The sequence below is a fragment of the Rhipicephalus sanguineus genome, chromosome 5 (genome assembly GCF_013339695.2).
Source record: "Rhipicephalus sanguineus isolate Rsan-2018 chromosome 5, BIME_Rsan_1.4, whole genome shotgun sequence".
NCBI lineage: Eukaryota > Metazoa > Arthropoda > Arachnida > Ixodida > Ixodidae > Rhipicephalus > Rhipicephalus sanguineus.
The window spans coordinates 23,598,578-23,621,496 of NC_051180.1; the positions used below are offsets into that span (position 1 = coordinate 23,598,578).

The following is a 22,919-nucleotide window of genomic DNA, read 5'->3' on the forward strand; positions in this document are numbered from 1 at the left end:
TCAAATGTGAGTGAAGGCCAGTACCCCATTGATTGGCAGATTGCACTTCTCTCACAATTTATAGGTACGTTAGGACGGTTGCGTGCATTGATGTGGCAATGGAGGGCACATACATCGCCATTAGGCTCCAGTCAATGCGCTTTACTCGCCAACAATCGACTCAAACCGCATACGGCGAAGCTCCGCCGCGTACATTTGTATACGCGCCGCCGACGGCCGATCCGCACAAACGCGGCGACGGTGATGCCACCTATAGCCCGATCTCGCGGAGAATACTGTTCGCCCTCCCCATTCCTGCCCATAATGTTTCATGGCGATTGCACTAAGCTTAGGGCGGCGCCAGCCAATTGAAGCAGCGGTATACACTGCCCTTCCTCCCCTCCCCGTCTTCTAGCTATTTTCTTCCCCGAAGGATAAAAGAGTGCAGACATTCCTAACCCGCACCTACGGCGATATCTTCGCCGTATATAATTATCACAAGGAGATACACAGCCCGATGTCCACTTAAGTAGCCAGAAATTTCACTCCTTACCACGATATGTTCCCTCCCCAATGCAACTGCATTAATTTTGACTCGCAGCACACTGTTCCTTGTGTAGAGTAGAGTAGACCCTTGTATCCGTGGCACATACCCACGCTGGGGGATTAGTGGTTAACCAATAAATGAAAGAAGTGAAGATCGCCGCGCGCTCTGTTGCCTTCGTGGGGTGCTTGTGCTGGCAAATGGCTTACACGAAGGGCCGCACTGGAAGGCTGCTACATTGAACGCCCCGGCGCCGACGAGTGCCGGGTCCCACCCTGCAACCGATTGGTGAGCACGTCCGTAGCCTCCTTTCTGCTGATCTACGTTGCAGCCGAAGCATTGTAGGGCACGTGCCGACTACGGAATAGCATGTACGAGTCGAGCGCACAGCGCGTCGTGGGCAGCCGGCCCAAGGTCCGAAGATCCGGCAACAGTGCTACGAGCGCATTGCAGAACATCAGGAACGCCGTGGGTCAGCGAAAATGGAAATACGTGATCGGCGCGTGCTTTCTGATAAGTGTCGTTGCCGTGGTGCTGCCCGCAAGTGCAGCGCGTTCTGCGAAGCGGACGTCGTCTCATCACGCCGCCGCGCCCGTGCACAAAACCGTCGCGCAGAACGAAGCGGCCGACGAGCAACGCGCGGTCTACCACGCACCCGCGGTCAACAAGAAATCGCTGGCACGCAATCCCACCGACCACCACGCGGCCAAGGTGCGCAAGGCCGCACCAGCCGCCTCCGCGGCCAGGAAGCGTAGGCGGACGACGTCGCCTACCCGCAAGCCTCCAAAGATCGCCGAGGAAAAAGAGCGCGAAGATGAGGCGGAGAAAGACGGTGCCGCTGCACGAGCAGCGGCCGATGAACCAGAACCAGCGGCCGTCCAGGACGCACCGGAGGTGTTAGCGCCCACTGGAGCGGACAAGAACAGCACCCGGGCGTCTAAAGACCGCGCGACAAAGGCCGGCAAGGCTGAGGCGAACGCCAAGAAGGTGGCTGCATATAGGCAAAGCGAGGCTCCGAGCAACGAGTCGATCTTTCGCTTCGCCACGCCTGCATTGCCCAACGACGCTGGCGACCACGGCGACGAGAACATTCGCCTGCCGAAGAACGTCAGGCCGGTCGCGTACAAGCTCGTACTAGTGCCAGAGTACCAAGACCAGAGCATGTCGTTCAAGGGCAGCGTGCGCATCACACTGGAAGCTTTGGAGCCCACCAAGCTGATACAGCTGCACGCGGCCAATCTGGTCATCAACCGCGGCAACCTGTCTCTGCGCTTCGCTTCGGGCGCTCCCGGTCCTGACATCCTGAGCATCCGCACCAACGACTTTTCCCAGTTCCTGTACATCAACCTGGCCGAGGACCTTGTGGCGGGCGACAAGTACGAGCTGAACATCTCGTTCAGCACGGTGGCTATGTACGACAACGGCTTCAACGTCCGACGCTACCAGAGGGACGAAGGCCCACCCGTGTAAGAGTTTTCATCGCTCGCGTCGACTCAATGCATAGTCATTTTGCCTTATATCAGACAGACATAGGCGTCCGCACGATGGGGCCGGGGGGGGGGGGGTTGCACAGTCTGCTTCCTATAGGAACTGTCGCGTCATTATTTAACGATCAGGGTTTTGCATGACCCCACAGTTGTCTGACGATAATGGCGGTCGAAGGCCCCTGATGTTGCTCCAGGAATTGTTTGTTTCCCATCTTTACTCCTGGAAATACGGGGACCAAAGGCAGGCCATTGTGAGAAGCGCGTCATTGCTACATTTTAATTTTTCTTCATCCATTGTGAAACATTCTTTTGGACTCTATCAATGGGGGGATACATTGCACCCCCCCCCCCTTTTCTCAATGGGGAACTCTGCGCACGCCTATGCAGACAGACTGTATGGCGAAGATAAAACTCGAGCACTTGGAGTTGGTAACACTTCATGGTGTATAGAGGGGCACGACTAACACGGCACACAAGAAAAGATGGATGAACCAACAGCAACTCGCCCAACTTTTTATTATGTTGGTAACACTTCCCCGAGTTGGAGAAACGTGGGAAGAAATTCTTGCTCTGCTTTCAAGAAATAGCGTCGCTGAATTTTGTTACGTTGTCAAAGTGCTCTTCCAAAACGTTCGTGTATTACCGAAGAAAACGAGGACCAAGCTTTCTTTGATTACGTGCCTAAATCTTGCTGCCAATGGCGTCACTGGTTCAGTTATGTGGGGCACTTGAGATGGTGCAGATCAGGAAAACTAATCAAACCTTGTTAAGTTTTCCTTAACAAGGTTTCATTACACAGGATTTCATTATCGAGAACAACATCAACTAGACCGGAGTAAGCGCTGTCGAAATCAATGACGTCATGGCGAGAAGCTCCGGAAATATCAAAATGGCGTCCGCACCTGTGTTCTATAGTTTAGTCTGTTCGGGTTTACTATTTAAGTTTCCTCGTTCTATGGGCAACCGTTCTGCTGATAGAAGAATAATTTAACAATACTAATGCCAAAGTTGCCTATTGTTGCTCAATTCATCTGCATTGCCATTAGCGTTCTTTTTCGGTGCGTACTATTGTTACTTTTGGTTATATGGAGATAGCACAAAGTGTACTCCTCTGAAAGGACTACGATTAGGTGCAACGTGTAAGTCGTTGAAACTTGAGTTCACGCGTACAGACACCGGTCAGATGTAACGCCTACAAAATCTTACCCTCCGCATTACCCTGGTAATTTTTTGCACCTTTCATAGTGCAAGTATGATGCAAGGTTAAAACTATCTTACGCCTTAAACCCGTGCCTTAACCACGAAGGTGCAAGCCAAAAACCCGTACGTGTTTTTAAGAAGGCAAGATTCGCAGTGTAAAAAAAGATTTGTACTTGTACGAGGATCGAACCCAGCGTTTTTTGAGTGGTCGCCATACCATCTGAGGAAACCACGTGTCCAGCACGTGTCAGTGCAAGGACAATTAACAATAAAGCTGAAGTGCAGAAACACTGCTAAAATAGCAAACTTCTAAGGAATTTCGCAAGTTGGAGGAAAATGCATGAAACAGAAATATTTTGTAGCTACTTTCGTGAAGATGGCAAATGTCGTTTAATGCGCATTCGTTCATTCATTAAACTATTGACAATGACGTTTATTATTGTCATGGCAGCCGTCCATACCACATGCACAAATAAACCTGTAAAACGAAGGCATTTGGGAAAGTGGGCTTTCCCTCATAAAGCATGTATCCGTAGAGAAGCCAGATTTCAAGGTGTCTGCTGCTACATAACGTGCAGGCTGTTATAATCAACCAAGAAGGCGAGACAAGTGATGCAAAGCTGGGAAAATGTATTGAACTATTAACCCGCCACGGTGGTCTAGTCGTTATGGTGCTCGAGTGCTGACCCGCAGGTCGCGGGATCGAATCCCGGCCGCGGCCTCCGCATTTTCGATAGAAGCGAAAATGCTTGAGGCGCGTGTGCTTAGATTTAGGTGCACGTCAAAGAACCGCAGGTGGTCGAAATTTCCGGAGACCTCCACTACGGCGTCTCTCATAATCATGTCGTGGTTTTGGGACGTTAAACCCCAACAATTATTATTAATATTATGTACTGAACTACTAAGCAGGGTGGCTGCGCCAAAGGACGATGGATTGGTTAGGCTGTACGTTAAGCTACTGTACGTTCAGTCGCGAGTTTACTTGTTTTAAATGACCTCTAAAAGTACACTGTCAGTCAAGACCGATAGTATTTTTTGAAAACAGTATTCGCAATAATTTCGCGCTAACGGGTTCATTATTAAAAAAATAAACTTAAAGTCAAAGTTTATTTTTCGAGCCGTAACTTCAGCGCCGGCAGGCTTGGTGCACCGTTTACACCTTTGACGGACAACAAAAAGGCTACAGGCTTTACAACTAGATTACCATTGGTAGTCACACGAACCTAGGTGATGGACTGTGATCATGTGGAAGCTAAAGAATCATTAGTTTCAATTAAATTTCTGATTTCCAAACCGGGGAGCGCTTCTGCTATAGAGATATATTCCACGGAATACTGCCATGAGTTGGTATTGATACAGTTATGCATCAACGCAGGGTTCGTTGGTACAAGTGAAAAGCGCGGCGCAGCGCCTCGGTCCTCCTGAAGAGAGAAATAAGAGGGGAGAGCGTTAAAGGGCCCCTAAACAATCTCTGAATACATAAAGAACGAACGCGGTATTAATTATCTCCTGGCGTTTCCAGTCTTTTCGGCACAATTCGCGACGCCAGACGTCTGTTCGCGCGGCGTCATGAGGAAATAATAAGCTCTCAATTGGTCCATATACGAGGGATATTAGTTGCGAACTGCCCCCTACCATGCTTTGCCGCGCATTCGCACACGCCCGTTCTGCCTTGTCTCGCACGATTATCGTGCGCGATCAGCTTATTTTCACTTCGTTTTTTCGACTGCGTAAGTGAAGATAACAGCGTGCAGACGAAAAGAGCGATATCCTGATAGGTCGACGTGCTGACATTGTCCACGTGTTTTATGAAGAGATAATTGGCGAAGAAGAGATAGCGCCTGTAGCAAGAGCAGCGAAGGCGCGAAAGAAACCACTCTTTCGTCTTTGAACTCGTAGTGGCTTAGGGGCTCTTTAAAAGAGAACGACATTTTCGCAATACAGGAGCGATGGAGAGCGTGATTCCTTCATTCCCCATTCGCGGAGCTCAAATTCATCTTCCGCTTAACAAATTTCTCCTGTCGCTGAAAATGCGTGTTTGCTCAGTGTGTCACCATTTGTCATGACCTCCATCACAGAGGTCATGACTTCACTATGACAGCTGTACCGGTAGCTTAGGCCTATGAAATTTCGTGTCGCAAGAAAAACAGCCTAAAACGTTGCTAACACATAAAAGACAGTATGGTGTATGTTCACCACATTCATTCTTTATCCGCTTTCATGCATCGTTATACTTTGTGTAACAGCCCTCGTAATACGAAGTAATGTTTGAACGATTTGGCGTAGCCTTGAACACTGTGCGTATGCATTTATTTTCTTTCGACAGATGGGTTTATGGCGCCAATTTCCTGCCCACCGAAGCCAGGCGTACGTTCCCATGCTTCGACGAACCTGGAATTAAGGCTCCCTTCATTATTGAAGTCGTTCGACCCAACAACCTTCACACGCTCTCTAACATGCCCCTATCAGCAACGTATAAAAAGTGAGTTCTTCGTTCTAGCTAGTAGACTTCTTCCCCGATTGCTCTGTCTCCGTGCTCTACAAAAGAAAGGGACGATGGGAACAGCCCCGCTTCTTGTCGAATCTTATTTGGACGATGAGTTAGTTCCATTAGCATGACCTACTGTAGTCGCACGTTTAATTAGGCTCTCAATTATTTTGTTCCTCAGGCGCAACGAGTCAAAAGCAGATGTGTTCGTCACGTCTTTCCCCATGTCAACGTTCGCTACCGGATTCTTCATATCCGACTTTGTGTCTTACGGAAACAGCACGGTATGTATTTTACTACAATGATTATTGTTTGCGGGGCATTTTTGTTAATGCACTTCTGTTATTTCCCTATAGCACAGTCTGATCTTGTCCGTGTATCAGAGGCAGCATCTCTGATGGGAACCAGAGAGAGATCTATGAGAACTGTAACTAAAATCATGCAGCGTTACTTACTATAATGCTCGCTGTGATTTCAGGTTGAAGGCGCCTGTTCTTTGAGATAACTCACCGTATGTAGGTTCGTTAGGAGACCTGCCCAGAACTCCGAGAGTGGTTCGCCTTATGCGTTGGGACATTTTAGATGCCCGCCTTTAGTGGAATAGCGACATTGTCCTCGGGAGGAATTGACTCGCCCTTGCCACTTACTAGCGCTAGCAACCACTACTGTAGTGTTAGCACTTGCCTAGCCGGAGCCGATTTCGCGTGGATCCTCATGAGCCGTGCTGCGCATGCGCGAGGATTAGTGATGTCACACAGCTGGCTCACCGGAGCTGGCGTCTCACGCGCTCTCCGCCACCGCCGCGCGCGGCTCGCCGCTGCTGGTCTGCGCGTTCGGGAGGAGTGGCGTCCTAGCCGCGGCACTCACACTGGCGCCGGCGCGCGCGCAGACCGCGCCACCGCCGCGCGCGACTCGCCGCTGCTGGTCTGCGCATTCGAGAGGAGTGACGTCGTAGCCATGGCAGACACACTGGCGCCGGCGCGTGCGCAGCTATTCGCCTTCGCTGTGCAGTCGCCGTCTGCCACTGCGCTGGAACGCTTGATAGCGCCTCTGACTGGCGTTTGCAGGTGGGTAACGCCATGGAGAAGGGGAGCACAAATGCTGCTCAACGGCGCAGAAGAGCCGAGAAGCTTATCTCATCGGATCCCGAAGTAGTTGCCTGGTAATTAGCGGTTCAGCGTATGAAGAATGAACAGAAGGAGGCTAATAATCCTAGACAATCTGGAAAGCTAAGAATAATCAGCTGAACCTTTGCTAACGCTACGTATGTCGTAGCATAGCCGAGCTAAGCCACTGCAATCTTTTTTTTATCTTATGCGCTAAACGCCACCAGTCCGTAGTCGATGACCTTGTTCATTTCTACCATATTGCTTCTCAGATGAAGCTTTGGGCACGCCCTGGTGTAGCGAAGGACGTCGACTTCCTGCTTACGATGGGACCGCAGATTCTGAAGTTTTACGAAGAATACTTCGCGTCGCCGTATCAAGTGCCAAAGACCGGTAAGTCCCGTTAACCGTCCGCCGTTTCGATTTGCAGTTCTAGCCATGCTACCACGCAATATTTGTACTACAGACTTCAAGCGCCCTGTTTCTTCCTCTTTATTATTCTTTTCAATTTGAGGATGAAGAGTTTCTCCGAGGAACATTTACCGTGCTGTATACACTTTCTTGGTGTTGTAATGATCAACTCAGTGCACTTCAACTTATGTTTTTCTTCAAGAAAGGGTTCTTCACTAAAAGCCGCTTTTTGCATCTTGACGAGGCTCAGAAAACCGTTTACACCTCGTAACCAAACCTTCTAGGCCTTCTGAAGTTTCATTGGTCTCTCTTTATGCCATTCGAGTTTCTGAGCTCATTCCTCCATCTCTTCATTCGTAGACGTGATCGCCATGGAGCATTACATCAGCGACATTCAAAACATGGGGCTCCTGTACTTGCCCGAGTCGATCGCATTCTACGATGCCGAGGACTCTTCGATAGCCAAGAGGCAGACCGTCATGCTCTCCCTCTGTCACGCCTTCTCTCACGAGGTAAGACATTTGTGTCCTAAAGCTGTGTGTCCAGCCCACTTATAACAATGTACCCAAGTGCCGGCCACGAAAATCCCTTTGTTATAACCGATAATTGTTATAAACGTGTTGCATGAAACGAAGCAAAATATGGTGACGGCAGCTTGTTGTGAGAAAATCATAACATCGGATGGGATATGCCAATACACATCAGTAATAACTATGACACAGCTGCCGATTTTAATTGGACAGGCTTGAAAATTTGGACGCTTTCACGGCATCGCCACAAGCCCTTAGAGTCAACGTATGAAAACATCTGAAGTTTCGAGGCTGAAACTCTTCGAAGTCTTATTGTCCGGACTTCTTGCTCAAATAGCATGTCCGAAACTGCATTAACAGAAGCTGCTACCGCTGCCGCGTTGATCGTTTCATAGCTGGAACCAGCGCTGTCGCGATTCAGTCCGTCTGCGGCCGTGGCCGATTTTAAAAGCCACCTTTTCCGCAATGCTGGAACGCTATGCGGTGAAGCACATAATAAATTTGAGGGGGCTCGCATTGCGGGCAATACAGAGAAGGTTACAAAAACAGGTTCTATTGCATGAGCATGTGGTAGCCGTTGGGGCCAGGAAAGTAGCCAGGGATTGGAGGGTGGGGGGGTGCCCTCCCCCCTCTTCGAAAATTTTAAATTTTGCTTGCGTATATATACAGGCACACTTACAAACGCACGCACGGACATGCATTAAGTATGGTTGAACACCAGCCCCCCCCCCCCCCCCCTCCACCGAAACAAATGTCTGGCTACGCCCCTGGTTGGGGCTGTGGGCTGAGGGGCAGCAGCTTCACGTTTCTCGTTTTCGTGTTTATTTTCAAGGATTTTGCCTCTAAGAGGGGGGGGGGGGGCGCAGTCTGCCCCATACTTTGACATAATATGGAGGGGGGGTGCGACAAACCTCCCCCCCCCCCTGAAGGAGAAACCCTGCGCACGCTGACGAGAACATGTATACACAGATAGCTCACCAAATGCTCATAATGCAGCTGAAAATTTCTTGGCAAAGGGCGCCTGTCTTTGAAGCAGTCACCACGTGTTCTTTACTAATCTCCAGTTTAATGCTGTTTTTATTCATTTTGTTCTTTTATAATGTTTCATTTTTTTACAGTGGTTCGGGAACCTAGTTTCTCCGGAGTGGTGGGACGACGTTTGGCTGATGGACGGATTCGCAACGTACTTCCAGTACCGATGTCTCGAGTACTTCGACCAGACTTCCAAATCGGTAACGGCCTTACCATGGTGTTTGTAGTTAGCTGTTACGGGGCGTCTAAGGACTTACTTGCACTTACCTGTAATTTTTTTTTGTTTTCTTTTGGTGTTAGCCATTTCTTGATGTGATTCTTTCGAGTCGCTCGGAAATGACTTGTACACTGGTGTTAAGTGCAAATGAGACTAAATTTTGTACTCAGTATGTCTGTGATCATCCTTAAAGAAAGGTGCGAGTCGTGAACTTATGTTTTAGCAATGCAAACTAAAGATATTCCCCAAATGGAACTTTTTTTTCCTGAGGCTTACATTTCGACACTGGGACTAGTCTTGGAGTTATTCAAGATATGAGATTTTTAAAGAAAGTTCGTAGAACGCAACTCCAAGTTGCCTTAAAGGACAAGGTAGAGAGATATGTCTGTGTGTGTTGGGTCTACAATGTGAACACTACGCTTATGATGCATGCTGAGATATTTGCGTGTGTCTAGTTCGAACATTAACTTATTCCCTTTCTTTATTTACTGTTCTTTAGTACGATCTTATGCTCGTCAACGAGATCGTTCCCGTCATGAAGCACGACATCATGAAGTACGCTCCGGCGGTGGTTACAAACGTGGACACCCAGTACAGGATCTACCAGTCATTCAATGTCTTCAGCACTCAGAAGGTGCCCTTTTGCTTATCTTGTAGATTTTTTTTCTACTTCTTACAGAACTCTTCCTGCAGCGTATGGTTTTGTGCGGTTTCGGAGTAATATTTATTTAATTTATCCAGGAGGGCCTTATAACACGAGGCTTTGATCTAACGCTTCATCTTCAATCAACGTGCTTTTCTGATACTGAATTGTGATATTGTATCGTACGTCGGCAGTAGGTGAAAGCTCGGTTATCCTAAGTTTTTCTCATGGGAATACCTCAACGGCACGTTTAATTTAAAACATCTGTGTTCACCTGGGAAGCAATTACATAAACTTGAACACAGAGGGAAGCCATAGTTCATGCAACTGCACCAGAGTCGTACCTGCTTCGTACGTTTACTGTGCTAAGACGTACTTTTGCACAAGTGTTGGCTAAATTATGTCTCACGGCGCTGGCGGGACAGCAGGCGACAGTACACCGTTCCGTATATGCGCAAATTGAGGTTCTACGCCTGCTGTTTTCACCCACTAAGAGTCTAATCGAAGGACTCTATTGCTAGATATTTAGCTTTCTTCCCCCCAAATGTTGACTTTCTGCTGTATCGGTAAGGACTCCTTAAATTCGACAATGGGTCGTTGGTAAAAACACGGCGATTGTGACGGCTATGTTATCTGATCATCAGCAACGCTTTCGTTTTCCGATGCACAACCGGTAGCCTGATCTCTGGCTGCACGCATTCGGTTGTGACGACATCGACGTATGAGCGTTCCTCGATAAAGAACCTTTAACAAGTGTTGATTTACCGCGCACACCATTGGCTTTGGCGTGATAACCCGTTTATTTTGACGCTAGTTTCTTTTAGCCATATTTCCTTTTTTGTTTTTGTTTTTTTCCTGTAGGCTGTAGCGCTTCTGCGCATGCTAGATATGGCTGTTGGAGAAGAGCACTTCAAGATGGGCGTATACGTAAGTTTTTTTTATGTGTTCTAATACGCTGTCAAACGTTGATAATTTTAACAGGAAAATGCAGCTTTAGAGGTTATCCGTTGCTTGCCGCTGCCTTACGCATCAGTCAGTATACTGGTATGCTAAGAGCCCGATGTGTAGAAGTAAGCGAAGCACTAAAGTTTTCATCCGTATTATGCCGCTGTACATTGACGGGTTCTGTAGCTGAATCTCATGGTACTTGCGCGTCTCCCAATCGCTTCGACGGAATCATTTCAATGAGTATGAAATGTCAATACTGGGTTAATTAGTGCTTAGATTTTGGAGTGCGTAAAGAGACCGCCTCTGCTCAGAATAAATAAATAAATAAATAAATAAATAAATAAATAAATAAATAAATAAATAAATAAATAAATAAATACTAAAGCCAATAGAAATTTCAGAATTGCAGTTTGCATTAGTAAGGTGCGCGTACGGTGAACACGGTTTCAATGCTGTAAGCATGTCATTAACGCGTATATGCCCCCCCCCCCCCCCCCCCTAAGAAGAGAAAAGATCTCGCTAACCACTGTTTTGCACTGACACACATTCCGAGAAAATAGTACAAGAAAAGTAAATTAAGTTGAGGCACCTTTAAGTAAACAGGGTCTTTATTTTTTTTTTCACCATTGTTTGTGCAGTGATTTACTTGCACTCTCGCATATCTTCACATTACAGAAAATCCTCGACAAAAGGATGTTCGGCAACGTGACTTCCGCATTCGTGTGGGACGCATTTACAGAGGTAAGTTCTTTTCTAAGGAAGTTTCTTGGTCAGACGTGGGATTGGCGAATCGAATGCGAATTAGAGTGCCAGAAACAAATCGAATCGAATTGAACATCGTATAGTTTTCAAATGTCGAAGTGCCGTTTTCGTGATCACTGTAAAACGATCTTCACATCCTAGTGTTCATATTTCAGTATTAGAACGACAAATGAAGCATTATGAAGAAATAAGCAAATCCTTCGCACGTACAGAACTCTTAAGACGGCTAATGACCTTTGGACAGCGAGCAAGGTCTAACTCCCCGAGCGTCGTAGCCTGCGGCGATACGCGAGCCTTTATGCGCCTTTGTGTCCCTGGTGTATGTCATTCACCGTGCGATGTGCACCAATATTTTAACACATGCGCTAAAGCGCCCGCATGAGTAGATGCACACGCGTGTGTTCTCTTACATTATACAATGGCTGCGCGCAAGTGACGTACTGCGGATGCTTATATCGATGGTATTGTGTCGAATGCTTGCGTATTTTGACTGCTCACTCACTACACATTGGCAGGCGATGCCGAAGAAACGTCCCCTGAAGGTCGCGAATGTGATGGAGCCGTGGGTGACACAGCCGGGATTCCCCATGCTCATGGTGAACCGCGTCTACGACGAAAACGCAGCCACGCTCGTTCAGAGCAAGTTCGCACTCGAGCCGGAGGAACGAGAGTCGAGGTGAGAACTTGGGCGCTCTGCAGAGGAAATAGAAGTGGAAACGGTCACCTATAGTCGGGTACATCCCCCTTCATAAGTCTACAGAAGTTCCTTCTCAAAGGCGGATGCACCTAAGTCTGCACCAACGGGCGCGCACTCCAGGCTGACGTCACGAGCCGGACGGCCGGTGACCCGCCTTCGGATAATTCTGTCGAGGGCATGAGCGGGACTATTTTTTTAGCCGCGGAGACTATTGGCTGCCTTGCTTCAGTCGTCGGAGTGGGGCCTTCCGGACTTAAGTTGCATCCGACTACAGTTGGTTGTGCATGTCCCGATGAGAAATAGCGCTATATGGACGCAGAAAAATGTTTAGGCAAATAGAAACCAGGATACGAAACGGGCCATGTCGTCTTTTTATGTGGCTATACCAGGGGCGTAGCCAGAAATTTTTTTCGGGGGGGGGGGGGGGGGTTCAACCATACTTTATGTATGTTCGTGCGTGCGTTTGTATGTGTGCGTGCCTATATACGCAAGCAAAACTGAAAAATTTCGGGGGGGGGGGGGGGGTTGAACCCCCCCAACCCCTCCCTTGACTACGCCCCTGGCCTATACCCTTGCCTAAACATGGTAACCGTAGTAACCAGCTGCCTGCCTATTGTATGCTGCCTATTGTATACGCTGCCTGTTGTATGGCTGCCTTTTGTATGCACTGTTTTCAAGATGAATACCAACCAACTTGCCCAAATCACCGTTCTCCTATCCTTGCCTAAAACTTTGTCCGCGTCAATAGCGCCGTTGCCAGTGGGAATAAGTACGCAAATTAAGGTTTATGCTGCACGAGGCGCGATAGGATCCTCTTGCACATAGACTTTGCATGGGACATCACGGCGACGGCGACGCCCACGTGTGCTTGGAGTGACCCTATAATTACATTCACACTAAGACAAAACGCATTGTATATTGAATATCTTAGCCTGGCATGTTCTTGGCACTCTGTGACAGACGGCGTTTTTTTGCGTCTATTACAGGTTCACATGGCCGATCCCAATCACTTTTGTGTCATCCGAACAGCGGCTGTTTGACAACACCATGCCAACCGTTTGGCTGTACGACAAAGAAGGTGGGTATATAATACGCAACAGTGCGACAGAAGTGCGACAGTTTAGGTACATGTAAATAATTTAACATACTAATTTACTTCGCTTCACTTCGTTAGTGTCCTTTGCTTGAATGCGTATATGTCTTATTAAATTTAGGGGAGAATGTTAGTTCGGGGCAAACACAGTTCTTCGGCTGGATTAGGTCTAGTATCTGACATGACTTGCACCAACCAAATTGCACAATTACTTCATTAAATATGGTACAAGAAATTATTGCTGGCTGTTATGTGGCACACATTGAAACATCGAAGTTGAAGCTGTCCAGTGCTTAAGGCATACCAGTTTATCATGGTTGTGCGTGAAGTAGAACGCGACTACGTAGATATCCGCCACAAATTGCGCCGTGATATATCATCCAGCGGCATTCCACGTTACCTTGTCATGCTCGGCTAGTGTGTTTCATGCTGAGCGCCATGGCGTTCTTTTATTGCAGCCGGTATTAATTTTATGATAAACTGTAGTTCTGTGACAAAACTTTGTACATCAGATCTCTAGGTCTCGTCCCAGCATCGATTTCCTAATTTAGATACGCAGTATGATGCATTTATAATTTAGGATATTTTTCACGGAACATCCCCTGGATACAAATCTAACTCCTCGTTGGCACACACACACAAAAAAGGAAACATCTGCAAGCGTTTCAGTAGTAGATTTTTAATAGGAAGGTCCTTTCATTAGCAATGACTGTCTTCATTCCGCTTTGAGGTTAAGACTGACGTGGTGTAGATTGAGCTTGTAAGGCCACAAGTTTACGGAATGGCGGCAAAGGGCCTATAAACATATGGCCATGTGCGAGCATGTGGTAAGCGCTCCGCTGCGTGCAGTTTATTGGACTTTCAGAAAAATACTGCATATATTAGCAATGTGCATGTTCGAGCTAGTTGGTAATCCATGATTTCTTCTTTAGCGCAAGAAAAAAGACTTCTGAAAGAAGGGACTAAAAGAATGCCGCACGGAGAAGCTCTAACTTCCAACGGAAATTTTATTGTTCGGGCACATGGTAACTGCGCGGAATGTTAACCGCGCGCCTGCGCCGCTCCGCTTCCACAAATCACGACACCCTAAAGAGATAACTGCTCATCTCACAAGATAAAAGTGTCATTTACATTCAAAACTGAAATCTCATACGGAATATCTCACCTGTCAATGTCAAATGCTACACCTAGGTAGCGCAGTTCTTTCCTTAGGGCAATAGACGGCACAATTCTACACCGGTGATATACCTTGGCCATTTGCGCCCGTTTCTAATATTTGTCTTGCTTTTTTTTTGTCAATGTCAGATTTTAAAGTATGTTGTCATATAGATGTCAAAGTATGTCTATCTTTTCTTACATTGAAACCGAGATTGGATTGGTTCTAGGCAGCTAACCTCTCCCTGAAACGCCACTGTCTTATGTATTTTTGATCGACATACCGTAGTCGATGACTGTATGGTAATGGTCGGTAAGCAGGACTCACATGCCCACGTTCCTTTTTTTCTTTCTTTCTTTTTTTTTTGCAGGCCAACTGGAGAACCTGCCTGGCCCCCATCACTGGGTTCTGATCAACAGCAAGTTCTCGGGCTATTACAAAGTGAACTACGACGTTCACAACTGGGACCTGATCATTCGTCAGCTGCTTTGGAACCACACGGTAAACTGAAGTTCGCCCGCAAATGATCCTCTGATACCCCTCTTATTCGAGAACTTGTACAGTCGTCTACACGACTAACCTTAGAAGTAAATACGTGTATTCTGGTAGGTTTGTTTGATAGCCTTGTTAGGCCATAATTAGGCAATAAATAGTGCACGAGAAAAAAAAAAACACTACGTCTTATTTCAAGAGAGTGAAAGACCCGACAAAAGCATTATGCTAAATGCATTTAAGTGTGGTTATAGAAGTCAGCGTTTGTTTATTTCGGGGCTTTTTTTTATTATTTCTTTTCAGTACATCCACCCACTGAACCGCGCTCAGATTCAGAACGACCTGTTCGACTTGGCAAAGTAAGTCGCTCCCTGATTCTAATTTTTAGGCGATAAGTTTTGTAGCATCGAGAAGCGTTCTGAGCGTATTTAATGCTAATCATCCTGCCAAGTAAGCACGTCGAGGAGGTTATAATCACTGCACCTTGGTGCAACGCTGTTGCGCGATTTTCTATCTATTGCCACATTTATGTCTTGCAATATACTCTTAAGCAACAAAATAAATCTGCTCAGGTTAGTACTGCAATGTGTTTACTGGAATTTTGCGGGAGCAGTGTGGTTAGACCAACGCGAAACGGGGTGACATTAGTGTTCGCAGGACTCGGGCCATAGTCGTTCTATCGGAATAAAATAAGAGAGAGTGGAATCACTGTCAGTGATGTTGCTGCTTCGATGAGCGACACGATAAAGCTACTTCAGCAGTGTGAGACAGCAGCATGAATGCCAGGCACAAAGTGGTTAGCCCCGCGCAGCTGCGTTGTATAGCCTCGAACCGCAGTAGAGAAAAACCGCGGCATCGTACAAACCAATAGGATGTTACGCGGTGCAAGTATTCGTCGTCCAAGGAGAGCGCTGCTGATGCTACATGCAGACCGGGAAACTAGAGGCACACGATGGAGTGAGTGCTCAGTTGCAGTGATTCTTGGCGAGCTCAAGAACCAACGTACTTCTCGTAAAGAAACACGGGACTCTGGTTTCTTGTATTCGCGCATTTGACTTGCAATCATTTTGGTTGCCGTTCGTTTTTAGGGCCGGCCTCGTGAACTACACCGTAGCCCTTGAGGCCACCAAGTACTTACTGAAGGAGCAAGACTACATACCGTGGAAAGCCGCCTTCGAGAAGATGAAGGACGTCGGGGTCCGGCTGCAGACGACCGAGTCTTACTCGAAGTGGAAGGTGCGCGTCCACGGGCCGTTTTCTTATTCGCTAACGTCGATGCACGCGTGATAAAAATGACAAATCAGTTATGCAGAATAAGGGCATCCAAGCATTCTTCTTTTTGTATTGAGGGAAGTGAGTGTGAAGCAGTTCAAGGCTCAGTTTCTATCAAGGTTCCGCTTCAAACGTACCTTATTACCGTATGTTCTCGCGTATAACCCACACAAAAGGTTAAAAATAATGTACAGCTAAAGTCAAAACACAAATTCCGTTTGCAAATGTGGCTTCACGGTGGTGCTTTACAGCTATGCGAAGAAGCTAGCTTCGCGGCAATACACGGGGATCATTTTTAGCGAATTGTCCGCGAATCGTTTTTGAGGATGCGGGTTATCCGCGAAATAATACGGTATTCTCTTTATGTAACGATCGTGGGAAAACTCGCATCGCGAGAGTGTGTAGTGTCATACTACCATGTACGGAAAAGGCGTTTGCGCAGGACCAGCAGTTATGTTGTAGCTTCTTTCTAGGATAGCTCTCCTGAGTAAACATTCTAACACAAAAATGGAATATTGAGTGCATACGTGATCTTAGATTTGATTATTAACCCTGTGTTATCGCGTTCTCACGCTTATGGACTGCAGCTAATATTGTTCGTACAGTGAACCAGCTATAAAGCGTCATGTTCATCGATACGCAGGGATACATGTCGTCCCTCTTGAGCGCCAACTTCGCAAACATCTCGTGGGATGGCAACGAGACGTCGCTTCTATCCGCGTAAGGCCGCTCTTGCCGTCAAATTATTTCGCTAGCAGCGCAATATTATTCTCGTTTGCAGTGCAGTTGCAGTACTGTCCTAGGTGCGGTGCCGAATGTTCAATTACGAGCCTCTACATTTCTTTCTGCGTGATTTGCACAGTTGGAGGAGTCGTTGGTTTCACATTTGCCGATATGTTCTTCCAGTTAACTGTTGACTTTATGAAGCCGGTCTTGGGAAATATGATGTTGAGTGTGCGGCTACATTCATTAAAACATTTTTCCTTTGCAAGATGTGCATCCGCCTTGTTTATAGTGCTTAATGTGAATCAGCCAATCAACCACACCGACGAATCGGTGGCGTGGTTGATTCGATCGGTGATAATGGGGCAATTGATTGACAGACGGACCAGGCCGTCAATCAGTCGTATCCAATGGGTGGACAGTGAGTCATATATTGAACACATATCGTGACATAAGAGTAATAAACTGGTTCTTGTACGCGGATTTCCCTTGATTTCTTGAAATTCGTTAGTATACACATTACATCTGAAGAAAAGAGGATAGAGTAGTTCAATTTTACTCCTTATATGTACATGCGCCCCCAGAATAATTCGAAACGCCGGACACGCAGCCGCTCGCCGGCGGAGCGCGCCTGCAGAAAAAGTAGTACCATGATCTGCGCGTGCGCGGTCTCCCTAGCAAGCAAGCATTGGTCCCTACTGCACCTAGATTTGCGTTGCGTTGCTACAAAACGGGAGCCCTAGGTCCCAATTAGCGTTTTAGTAAGTGGGACTGGGTGGGTGGTGTCTGTGACAAGCTGTGTGTGCGCATGCAAGTGCATTGAAGCATAAGCCTTGGTGCGTGCGTGTTCGAGTGCTTAGGTGGCTTTTCTCCTTTGTTTAGTTGGTCCCTATTTATAATTTGATGAGAATATTTATGGTAGGTGACTGTGACTAGCGCTGGCAAAAGGCGGCGTTTTCGCCTGATGCAACTGTGAGCACATCGTCGGCCCGATTAATAGATACGAACATATTTATTGAACCATTCAGTGACACGAATTTCGCCCTTTGCCTATCGAGACAGCATGTCGAAAAGCATGCCCTCCTTGTCATAATGCTAAACGGAACCTAGTGCTACCCTTTTGAAACAAGACAACGCCAATCTAGATGCAGTAGGGAGCGATACTTGCTTGCTAGGGAAGCCGCGCATGCACAGTCCTTGCTTGTATTTATCCGCCGGTGCGCTCCTCCAGCGAGCGGCTGCGTGTCCGGCGTTCCGAATTATTCTGGGAGCGCCAGTGCACTTAATGTTGCGGTATTTTCGGAACGCTTACCTGGAACGTGTACTTTGCTAACGCAGTGAACTCGAGTCCGAGCTCGCCTTCCTTACTTGCTACTACGGTTACCAGCCCTGCATCGACAAGGCATTGGAGATGTTCCATGAGGTGAAGGAGAGCACAGCCGCGGGCGATGAGTGAGTAGCGCATTTTCATGGGGACGACGCGCAAAAGTGCCCGTGTACTCGTAGCGTGAAACCCTAGAGTTTAGTTTATCATTGATCAGGTATATTCAGCGCAGCTGTAGTGCCCTCTGCGCACGTTCAGTTGGGTCAGCTCTGTCCAAACCTTTGCTACCGAACTAAACCACATGTGTTGTAAACTGCCCAATTTGTGCAGTATAGCAACAACAATAAAACAACAACAAAAGGATATCATAATCTTGTTTTTAGGTATCACTGGTACTGCTTTGCATTTTTACGCCCATCTTCGTAACGAATGAATGAAGGAATTACCGTTGCGAGAGAGATGCGGCAGATGTATATTCATTCGTCACTAACTGATAGCGCAAGCGGTTCACGTGTACATAGGCGTGCGCACAGGGAGGGGGGGGGGGCAGGTGGGCGGCCGCCCCCCCTAATCAGCTAAGAGGGGGGGGGGAGCGCAAAACCTGCCCCGTACATGGACCCTTCTAGTCACCAAAGAGGGGGGGGGGTGCAAAATCTGCCCCATACATTGACTTAGTAGGGTGGGGGGGGGCGCTGCGATGAACCTTTGCCCCCCCCCCCTGATGGGCAACCCTGCGCACGCCTATGCACGTGTATAGACCTTTTAGGCGTTATTAAGCTGCACGAAAAGAGGAGGACACAAGTAGGAAACGTACAGGACACCGCGAGTGCAGGAGCGCTTGTGTCCTCGTCTCATCGCGCAGTTTAATAACGTCTAAAAGCTATGAACCCGCCAGAACGTCTTACTGATAGACCTTTTCAACGGAGGTAGGGAACACCTCCTCTCTGGACTGTAGCATGGGAGTGCAAAGACTGACGCATGCTGAAGTCGCTGCTTCGGCAGTGCAATTTTGTGGGTTCACGCATATTTCCCACAGCCCAGAGGGGATTACGGCGGCACCCACCCAGGGAGCCTTCGCTGAAAAGGTGTATAGCGTGCGCAGCGTGGCTTGAAATGTAGGGTTCTTTTTCTTCGTTTCTATATATTGTTAGTACGCAAAAGAACAAGCTATTTTGTCAATCGCAGCCCATTTGCGATATAAGAAGCAGATGAAACAAGAACAATTAGTTGTCTTGCGCGCGAGAGATGAGTGTGTATTTGTTACATGTTTAATATTAGCGCATGCGAAGTGCCTTCCTTCCGTGTTTATCGTGCGCGCAGTCTGCCGTCGCACCTACGCTACACCGTGTTCTGCGAGGCGGTGAAAACCGGCGGCGAGAAGAACTGGAAGTTCCTGTGGGACAGACTGCAGGAGTCCGATGACCCGTCAGAGCGAGCGGACATCATCAAGGCTCTCAGCTGCTCTCGCAGCGCGCAGCTTCTCGGAAAGTAAGGATCCTCGATGGCTGGACTATACAGAGACACGAGTTTGCCCCTTTTACGTTCATTTAGACGTGGGCATACGACGTACTACACTCCGCACGTACACAGTGAAGTGCAGCAAAATATTTGTTTACAAGCGTAATACGACTCGTGCGAGAAAGCGGAGAGCGGAGCGTAGAGTTGACTGATCTTTTATACGCTCACAAAATATAATAAAAGCGACAGAATATACTAAAAACTGCAGGACATAAATACGTGTGGCATCACATGTAACAGCGCGTAAAGCTGAAAAGGACGACGACAGAGGCAGTGTAAAGAGCGCTGTAAAGCGCTCTTTACACCATGTCTCCATCGTCGTTCCTTTCCAGTTTTACGCGCTCTTACATGTGTTGTAATGAACCAACTAGCCCCGCAAGCAACCATTCGTGCGACATGCCTAGTTTGTGCTACCAGGAAGTGGAAAAAACTTCTTGTGCATGTCCGACGATGTCACAAGCTGATATGTTGTAGCAGTGGAAACAACACTGAGTTACGTTGCCTCCAAGCAAGACAGGAATTCCGGAGGAAGATGAAGGCTTAAAGTGATTATAATTCGTTGAACGGGGAATGTGGCTGGTGTACGCATTTTGTCTTCAGGGACAGATTAAGACGCGTTCCCTCGTCGAAACAACGATGTGGACGCGCTTTGAAGACGCGGACAGAGACGAGACGGGACACACAGAGCGCAAATGCCGTCTCATCTCTGCCCGCCTCTTCAAAGCGCATCCACGTCGTCGTCATGCAGAACCAACTAGTCCAACTGAGTGCGCTTGTCGAAACGTTGCTTCCATCATGTCGACATTCCTTGCTCGACGACGACCACTCATCACTTTCCCATACAGCGAACGCAATACGACGCTGACGGCGGTTTAAGTCGACGAAGTGGCGTACGCGTTCGCTCTGTTCTGTGAATAAATCAACAGTGTAACTTGCCCGCAGCTACCTCAAGTCCGTGGTGGCACCTGACGACGTCATCCGACACGAAGACATCCCCGGTCTGTTCACGTCTTTCTCGGACAACCACGAGGGCAAGCCCGTCGCCTTCAAGTTCATCAACGACGAGTGGGGCTCCATTCACAAGAGGTAAGCGAGAACCAAGTAATGTTAATTTATTTTTGCGTTCAGCGTTGTTGTTTGCTTTAAGTGAGCGTTTGACGTATGGTCAAATGTAGTTTTAAAAAATTGTGCGATGGGCTATTTAGATAAAAATGCTAAAGCTGTTGCTCAGAACAACTAAGGGACCGAGCTTCGGCGAGAATAGAAACGCAAGACACCAAACGTTGGTGTTATGTAAATGTAGTGAACTGGTGTTAGATAGGCATGCTTGAACAGTGCTCGAAACTCGTTATAGCCTGGACTTCTGAGGTATTTATTTTAAGGCTTTGTTCAATGGGGGGGGGGGGGGTGCACGTTTCTGCCAAATAATCTTTTATACGTTTACCTGGTATTCAAGCAAACATTTATGCACACATTAAGTTGAACCGTCTGGTTGTCTTTATAAATTTACAGGTAGTCCTCTCTGTTCTGTAGTGGCGGAGAGGGGCGATGTCTTCCCGTGGAATGATTTAGTGCCCGGCCTTTTTTTATTATTATTGTACAGAACGCAGCAATGCAAGGTTTCATGTTATGTGTTCATATACAAATTTGTGACGTCATCATGACGTCACAAATTTTGGCGACCTGTGAGCTTATGTTGATGTCATCACGTGACGATTTTTTGCATCACTTTTGTTGACGCCGCCGACGACGGCGGTCACTCCTCACCCTCGATGAGGCATCTAAGGCTTTCGCCTGAATAAAGGGGACGCACTTCTTGAATGTGCGGGTGCAGCAGTGACAAGCAATTGCTGACGGCCTTACTGACCCATCGGCCGAGGCATTGCAAACTAAGAACCGGGCGTCTTGATTTGATGTTTTAGCCTTGTATGGGCGTAATAAACCATTCACACTTACAGAAACTACATAGTTTTATTCAATAAAGCGACTAACCTTTGTTATTCCAGGTTCCGCGATGTCCCCGAGGTACTCTTCCAAATCGAAGAATCGCTTCTAGAGACTGCGAGCGAATCAGCAGACGCTAAGACGGTAAGTGTCTCAAGGCGGTAGTGCAGCACAAAGCACCGAAGTTCAGGAGAATAGGTGTGCTATCAGTGGAGATAGGTACAAAAAGCAGACGCTGTCTTCGATGGACTTCCGGAGTGTTTCATCTCCACAAATTTTCGCACTTATCACTTTGTAGTAGATATTAGATTTGTGACGTCTTTGTGCAAACGGGCGGCATTCAAAAGGTCTAGTGCGTATCTAATATAATAAAAGCACACAAAACGCTGAAAAAAAGTCCCAAATATCAGCATAATGAAAAATTTATCGGCTACGTTCCTTTAGCTGACCAGCGCCATTCCGAACCAGATGACTCATGGAGTTTTATATCGTGTTTCATTGTATGCGAACGGGTATGTTGTTAGCCTGACATTCTCATGCGCTTAGATGTGGCATATATAGTGATGAATGGATTAATTAATTTCAAAGACCGTTTCGTGTGTACTGTTGAACAGGAAAAGTTTCACATCGCATTTCTTAATTTCTCTGTAATATGTGTGTGAAATTTCATTCTGTGGTCACCTCTACATAACGAGGCGAAAACTGTTAAAACTGCCGGAACGAACAGGTGGCAAGCACTGGAAATGTAATTGTACCTTCCGACCCTAGAACCTCGATGTTCAAATGAAGATGAAAACTTGAAATGATCAGCAGTGGACGAACAAAAGATTGATATGTTTTCCGATTACTAGCACAGAAAACATCTGTAGTTCAACCGCAGGTGGGTCATTCGACAACCTAGGTGCGCCAAGTAACGCTTAAGTAAGCTATAACGCTTTGTGTCTCAAACGTAGACAGCCCTGTATTATAAGTGAAACCCGAGTATTCGTTACCGAACTCGCCAACGAATGTCTGAAGAAGGCTTGGTCACACACTTCACGCGAGATCGCACCAATCTTAACCTGTAACCGGCAGTTCGTGCTGTTTTCGTGGATCTGTACGCAGATAATGTTTAACCGGAATTGACATTTCGACGCCTGGTCTTCTTTAACAACACTTTTCAGCTGAGCTCCTTTTACAAGCACAACAAGCAGTCCACGAAGATTCCAGAATGGCGCTACAAGCAGGTGCAAGAGGAGCGAAAACTCGACGATGCCTGGAAGGCAAAGTTCTACCCCGTCGTGAAACACTGGCTGGACGAGATTGACTTGGCAGTGTAGTCCCGGTCTCGCGTAATAAAAAAAAAAATGAGGC

General features: G+C 47.3%; 1 protein-coding gene across 1 annotated transcript; it reads left to right on the plus strand.

Moving 5' to 3' along the window:
• The first annotated feature begins 892 nt into the window (after positions 1-892).
• LOC119393726 (aminopeptidase N-like) lies at positions 893-22,913 on the plus strand. The gene is made up of 20 exons (XM_037660845.2): positions 893-1,989; positions 5,537-5,692; positions 5,880-5,982; positions 7,077-7,197; positions 7,576-7,727; positions 8,864-8,977; positions 9,494-9,628; positions 10,499-10,564; positions 11,261-11,326; positions 11,863-12,023; positions 13,031-13,122; positions 14,664-14,794; positions 15,089-15,144; positions 15,874-16,021; positions 16,701-16,777; positions 18,119-18,232; positions 19,425-19,592; positions 20,565-20,708; positions 21,629-21,710; positions 22,730-22,913. The coding sequence occupies exons 1-20, from the start codon at positions 893-895 to the stop codon at positions 22,883-22,885; spliced, it is 3,339 nt and encodes a 1,112-aa protein (XP_037516773.1). The 3' UTR covers positions 22,886-22,913.
• The last annotated feature ends 6 nt before the right edge of the window (positions 22,914-22,919 follow it).